The sequence below is a fragment of the Sander vitreus genome, chromosome 21 (assembly GCF_031162955.1).
Source record: "Sander vitreus isolate 19-12246 chromosome 21, sanVit1, whole genome shotgun sequence".
In the NCBI taxonomy this organism is placed as follows: Eukaryota; Metazoa; Chordata; class Actinopteri; order Perciformes; family Percidae; genus Sander; species Sander vitreus.
The window spans coordinates 17066552-17073659 of record NC_135875.1 but is presented as its reverse complement, the minus strand read 5'-3'; the positions used below and the strand labels follow the sequence as shown (position 1 = coordinate 17073659).

General features: G+C 42.3%; 1 protein-coding gene across 1 annotated transcript in view; it reads right to left on the bottom strand.

Moving 5' to 3' along the window:
- Window positions 1–7108, bottom strand: part of trrap (transformation/transcription domain-associated protein) — a 94834-nt gene that overhangs the window by 75293 nt on the left and 12433 nt on the right. The window contains exons 21-29 of the mRNA XM_078280077.1: window positions 6538–6738; window positions 5141–5292; window positions 3024–3223; window positions 2504–2721; window positions 1969–2166; window positions 1423–1683; window positions 1046–1207; window positions 627–723; window positions 168–289 (exon numbers count right to left, since the gene is read on the bottom strand). Coding sequence (XP_078136203.1) covers window positions 168–289; window positions 627–723; window positions 1046–1207; window positions 1423–1683; window positions 1969–2166; window positions 2504–2721; window positions 3024–3223; window positions 5141–5292; window positions 6538–6738 — 1611 coding nt within the window. The remainder of the gene's footprint in view (window positions 1–167; window positions 290–626; window positions 724–1045; window positions 1208–1422; window positions 1684–1968; window positions 2167–2503; window positions 2722–3023; window positions 3224–5140; window positions 5293–6537; window positions 6739–7108) is intronic.

The window sequence follows — 7108 nt, the reverse complement described above, 5'->3', positions numbered from 1 at the left end:
AATAAAACAGATATTAAAGTGTACTCCGTTCTGCTGCTTTCCGTATTCTGCGCCAGTTGATATCGCGATTAAAAACGATAGATTGTGCAGCCCTAATGTAATGTGTAATCACCCAAATCCAAACCGTTTACAAGCAACAAGAAAACAACGAGAGATGTTGCACTGACCTTCCTCATACATGCCTCGCCCGCTTCCTGCAGTTCATTGTTGGTGGAGTTGAGGGCTTTAAACAGGGCAGCAATGATCTTTTCTCTGGACTGTGGCAAGTAGTTACAAGCTGCAAGGGCATCTAAACAAGAAATAAAGTAACATTCAACACAAGAGATGATCAAGTCGATACCATAATCCAAACAGAAGTCAAATTATTTAAATACTTGAAGTAGTCATTTTAGTATGATAGCTATTAATTCCTTTCACACACACTGGTAAAACCAAGATAAAGTCACAAAATATGGTCAGCAATAATTATCAAAACAGTCTCTGCTAACATGACAGTAGTAAGACCATTAACTTATAATACAATCTGTCGTATTAGGTTTCACAAAAACACAAAAGACGATTAAGCACCAACTGCAAAAATTCAACAATACAGGGGACCAATATTAAGTTGAGCAGGTTCTACTCACTGAGAGCAGCGATGCGGAGGGGAACCAGCGATGGAAGGCTCTTATAACAGGGCAGCTTCATCAGAGCAGCATCCTCTGCCTCACACAGGTTCAACAGCTAGAAGGGGGGGGGGCAAAGGTCAGCGGTCAATAATCAGCTAAAAGTAGTGATATAAGACATTTATGTTTAATAGAGTCAACTGTTTGTAAAATGTTTAAGCCAGATGCACACACATTTCTCATTTTATATATTTTGTGAAAATATGCTAAATCTAAGCCTGAGATGCCCTTGCACCACATTACATTGTGCCAAAGTATGTCACTTAAATATAGTTTAAATATGGAGAAAAAAAAAGAGCTATATAGAAATAGCATAGTATAAAAATTAAAAAGAAACATTTAGGAAAAGTACATTTGATTAACGTCAGTGACTTTCATACCTCTGTGTAGAAGACCTTGTGCTCCATGACATTGAGGTCCATCGTGAAGAGGCGGGGCTGCAGGGTGGTGCAGAAGGTGTTGCCCTCCATCAGGCCGATCTGGGCGTTGGCAGGCTGATGGCGGAGCAGGTGTTTCTTGGGGGGAACCATATCTTGCAACACCTGAAATAAGGAAACCCCAAGAAAACCATCAATTAATGCGAATTAAAAGACAGACAGTCTGTATTTCACACTCAGGTTTTGTTTTAAAAAGGAGAAATTCTCAGAAGGCATCAATCCAGAGTGATCAAACACACTTTAAGCTGAAATGCTTTTTACATAGAAAAAGTCTTGTCTAGCATAACATTTATAGGAAACTTTACAGTCCTTGGTTTCACCTCTTTGTGTGGTTCCATGATGACGGTTACACTCTTGCCGGTGACCTGGGCTAGCACCTGCAGGGAGTGCATGGCCTGCTTTCTGACGGTTGAGTTGGGGGAGGTGACCTCTCGGACCAGGTCATGCGTGACCATATGGAAAGACTTGTCCTGGGCAGCCAGAAGCTCCTCAGTCTTTTCTTCATCTTTCAGTGGAGTGGCACAGCGCACAAGCAACTGCTCCAGGGTGGTCTTAGCCATGGCTACTGCTCCATTTGACACCTTATTGCAAAAATCAATACGTTTGTAAGTACAATGCCACTGCAGTAAGTGGTGCAACAAAAGAGGAAAGTTACAAATTGTTACATCGCACCTGCTGCAAGACATCATGTGAACAGAAAAGTCGACAACAAACGCAGGTAAGTCTTTGTTCTCAACACCTAATCAATAAACCGAGGTGTCACTTCTACAAATGTTTTGCTAAATTATTAAAATAAATAATATATATAATATAATAATATATAAATAAATACAATTATTATAGATTATTCAGTAATGTCCTCTAACCTCTCCTGTGAGGTCCATCATGACAAAGAGCAGGGCCTTGAGAAAGGTGAGCTGGTTCTGTAGCACCCAGATCAGGGGCAGTCTCTCCATTAGGAACTTAATGGACACCACGCCGCCGAGCTTGGCATACCAGGCCTGCTCATAGCAGCAGGCGCACAGTCGCTCCACAATGTAGGAGAACAGGGGCAGCTGGCATGCCTGAAGATGTAGACAAGACCCCAGGATGATTAACTTATTCCCATTTAAAAACAATCACATATAAAAACATACATCAAACACATAAAATAGTGATTATAAAATGGCAAAAAAAGGTGCAACAGATGTTCACTTCAAACTTCAATATGTAAATGCAATAATCAGTTTGTCAGAATAACGTTTTCTGGGTTGATCTAGCACAAGATTGAGAGTAAAATATTTCCTAAGTTATATTAATGTCCAGCACAGGAACACATAAGCAATTGGCACATAAGTGCCAATGTCTTCATTACATTTACAAATAACTGAATCCTCCAACACTCTCCTTCCAGAGACATACCCTCTCCTTGGAGCCAAGAATGATGCTGGCGACATCGAAAATGACAGCCAGGGCCACTTCTCCAATCTTACACAGCTCCTTCTCCTCGTAGGCCATGCAGATAGCTATGGCATCAATCAGAACCAGCGGATCCATGCCCTTTGAGCCGTTCTCCTCACTGTGGAACATGGCTGTGCTTGGCTGGCTGCCCAGCTGGTAGCTCGGCAGCAGGAACGGACCTGGGATCACGGGGGAGGACAAGTGGAAAGGAAGCATGTTTAATGTGAAATATATGAATCGTAGTATCGATTAAAAGATTTTACAACTATGTGTTACAGTGCAAGTAACTCATAAATTTCTATTATTCTTTTATTTTGTGTCAAATACAAAATGAAAAAGCCAGAATGTTAATAAAACCAGAGAAAGGACAAAATTGGAAAGTGACTGATATTCTTGTGCAGGTGGGAAACAATGCCAATACCAGTGCAAAACAGAAAGCTAATATTAGATGTAGAGAATAGCAAGAGCACCAGTCCCTCACCACACTGCTGAGCCACAGCGACCATGGTATAATGGCGAATCAGGCTGGCCACGAAGGGCAGCGCACTGGGCCTCAGGTCCTTTATCACAGCAGACATGAATGCCCCAGTCAGGGCCTGTTCAAAAGTTCTGCGGGCAGGCGTGTCTTGTGCTTTGTAGCGGTGAGAGATGATGACATTGGGGATCCACTTCTCAGCGAAGCTAATGGGGAGACAACCACAGGAGGATTACATATTAACATGGACGAAATAATAATAATATGTGGCAGTGCCACTGAAACCTTCTTTAAGTGGTTTGTGTTCAGCCCATTGGCAAAATATTTCAAAGATCCATGTCCATCGCCTGTCTGCAGTCCGTAAATCTGTAACTCAGATTTTCTCTGTCCTTAAACTTTCTCTCTTCTCTGAGCTCCTTCTGTCTGTCTATTCCTACGCCTCCCTCTTTGTCCCCTGGTGGTATTTTTTGTTATTTACTGCAGCTGAAGGCAACTGGGCCTTGGTGTGATTGAGCAGCTGTTTTCTCCATGCTTGAGCTTGTGTTTTATAATGCCACACGCCAGAGGCAGGCCTGATGGATCGCTTCATTTCATTATTGCCATTTAAAAGACTGCTCTTTGGAGGAGGAGAGAGAAGAAGTGGAGGGGGAGGGAGGGTGGGGTGATAGGAGCCAAGGAAGCAGGAGAGAGTAAGGGGCGGGATGGCTGACAGAAAGTCAGATAGATTGCCCTTCATTCATCCAGGGGCCTGCCACTCCAACACTGCTGTGTTGTCCCCAGTTGGCATTTCATTATTTGCTCTATGGGTTTTTTTTTTTCCTTTTAAAACTGAAAGGGTATATTTACAGTCACAAATACTGAGGCAAAGACCGATGAAGAAGTTGAAGGGAAAAAAATCTTTAAAGAGATTGAACACTGCAAATCCAGACATCTTACAAGAGGAGGGGGCACGCGCAGCCCCCCTGATCATAACTGACACACTTCATTATCCCCGCAGAAATGGGCACACAGACATATTCATGTGCATGTGTGTGTTAGTGCATAATGACAGGAGAGTGTAAGGGGCATGGTGTAGCAAAAACAGACAGGGGAAAGTCAATAAGCCCCTGCCGGGGATCAATGATGGTAATGTGACTAACCCACCTAACAACCAACCCCCCTTCCTGTTTGTCTGTTCATGTATGTGTCTCTGCCTCGCAGTGAAGCCTGCCAGGGTGTGGGGGGCCTGCGAGTGCGTAATTAGCAACTCCCGCTCTCGAGATGGAATTGATGAGGCAGTGTGTGGTGGGGAGGGTGGTGAAGACGTGATGTGAGAGAATAAAAGGAGGGCATGTCAGCAGGTGGCGGGATAGGGGTGGAGGCAAGATGATACACACAGAGCTGGTGTGGTGAGTATGCTTAGGAGAGGGTAGACAGGAATGGTGGGTTAAGCAGTGGGCAGGGTTGGAGATCAAGGTCAAGTTGAGTCAAGTAAAAGTTAAAGAGGGGGATGATTGATCAGAGCCTTGGTTGTGTATGGACTCAAACGTAGGGCTGGGTATCGTTCAAAACGTCTCGATATCGGTACCAATAACAATACTGTGACATTGATACCGGTTTTTGAACTATACTTATTTTTTTATGTACCAATTTTATAAAATACATTTTAAGAAAAAGAAGTTACAACATTGTTCACCTGTGACACACATTGTAGTCAAGCCTCTCAAAATACAACAGTAACACGTGTGAGCCCCATCTCTGTGCATAACGTTGTTTTTTCCTGCATGCCTCTTCGACATGTAACGTTAGACAGCCAATCACAAGCACTATAAGATCTTGATTCAAACATGCTGCATGCTTATTGGCTCACTTACGCTGATGAGATTTACTCAAATGGTATTGAAATTCGGTATTGAATGACGAGACATTTTTCGATACTCGATACTAACAATGTTTGTAGAGAAATTCAATGTCAACGACGTTCCTTAAAATATATTTAAAAAATTGTCTAACACATCTATAATCTAGCATTGATTACTGCATTACAACTGAAATAATATTAATTAATTCTAAATGAATACCACATTAACCACAACATCTAGGCGTAAGCCACAGTCAAAATCAAACCCAGATTGTTTACTTACTTGGGATGAGACAGAAGCTGGTAGAGAGCGTGCTTGTTGTCATCCAGACTGGTCATGGCCACCAGGAAACACTTAATGACCTCCCAGGCCTGTCGTCTGTAGTAGGGCTCTGTGTTGGCACTCTTCAGACAGTCTAGAGCGGTCTCTATCGCCTTGAAAGGAATATACCAGACAAATCTTACTTTAAAATCGTCACCATTTTATATTCTGAAAACACAAGTTACTATGTTGCAAAATGGCAATATTCCATATTATTAATATGGGAATTAAAATGCGATATGCAACTATACGTGCGATTAATTTGCTGGAAGTAACACAGGGTGCCATCTGGCCGAGCAAAGGTCATTATGATTTCTGCATTATGGGCTGACAAGCCACAGCAGCCAGGCACTTAAAAAGGGAGAAAATGAACTAATTAATGCCACTCAGAACAGAGAGGAGAAGATGAGTAAGATGCAAGAATAGAGGGAGGGTGAGCGGAGAGATGACGGCACAGCAGAATTGAATTGTAGACCTGTCAGTGTATATGAGGATATTTCTGTCAGGACTGAGACTCTGACAAGTACAATATTACTTTAGATATGAAATTGAAGGGAAAATTAAGACAACGCAAATTTGCAGAAAAGACAGCTTTGTACTCAAGTCTTTTAAGAGTACAGACCTAATAAAAACATTTTTCAGATGTGGTCAGTAAAAACAATATTCAAAAGGTAAAAATGGAATTGGAAAAAGAGCTTCAAAAGGCAAACAAAGCAGAAGGAATTCAGAAATGCTGCTGAAATCCCTTTTGATTGTTTTACTCGTACAACCTTGAAGAGATTCAAGTTATTCAAATAACTGTTATCTGATCTCTCTGTTTTACCTTACAGCACTTTAAACTGCCTCTCCCTCAATGTGCCAACTATCCATATGGCTGTATCATGAGCCTGCTAGAGATTCATGCCGTCGGCCTGTGCGGCAAGTGAGTGTGTGTGCTGCCTGCGCCCATGATGATGGCAAACACACAGATGGATAGCAAGAAAGAAGGAGCAGCCATTAGTGAGAGTAAATAATGCCGTCATGGTGGCCCAGACTAGATTGATGATTACTGACTGGGGATGAGGAGGAGAAACAGGAGATGAATTTAATTACCTGGAGGACACACACACACACACACATCTCCTCACTCTCTCTCTCACAGACACACAAAGCCCTGACAAGGATATATTGCTCTCAGTGGAGCACAATAATTAGGAATATCAAGCTCTTTCACGTTTAATTATTTATTTCTAAAACTGAAATACAAAGGTAAAAAGGGAGACTGATTTCAGGAAATGTACCTTCCTCCTCAGAGATCTGCAAACAACTTAAAGCGGAGAACATAATGCAAGCATTCACTGCCAATGATGTGGTCTTACCTTCTCCATGGGTAGCTGTATGGAAGCCTTGCAGTCAGTGAATTCGGCCTTGATGCTAGGTCCCTGGACCTCAGTCACCACATAATGCAGCCTCTGAGACTCCTTCAGCATCTTCCTGTTGCTGCCACCGAACTTTCCCAACACCCGGTAGGCTACATGAGAGATGCTCTCAGCCGGGTTACGGAGGGTACGCCACAAGGCCTGCAGCAAAGGAAGAGAAGGAGCCAAATTTTAAGCTGTAGTGTTGACAGGAAATAACAGAAGAAGGGAATTATACTGTATGACTTAAAAGGACAGATCACTGTCAAAACTGTGATGACAAATTACAATCATTACTGCTACACTAAACTAAACAACAAAATGCTGGGAAGGCTAAAAAGTCGCTGTATGTTATAAGCTACTATATATTGATAGCAATGAAGTCATAATTCAACTAAAACCACATCTATTTATTTGGCTCTATTTTTACCAATGCTGAGCTAGCGGAATGAAAAACATGACTTGGTGTTGCGGGCAGGAATCACCCTACACAGTTCAGCAGTATCGTGCTGAAGAGGTGTGTGGCGCGTTA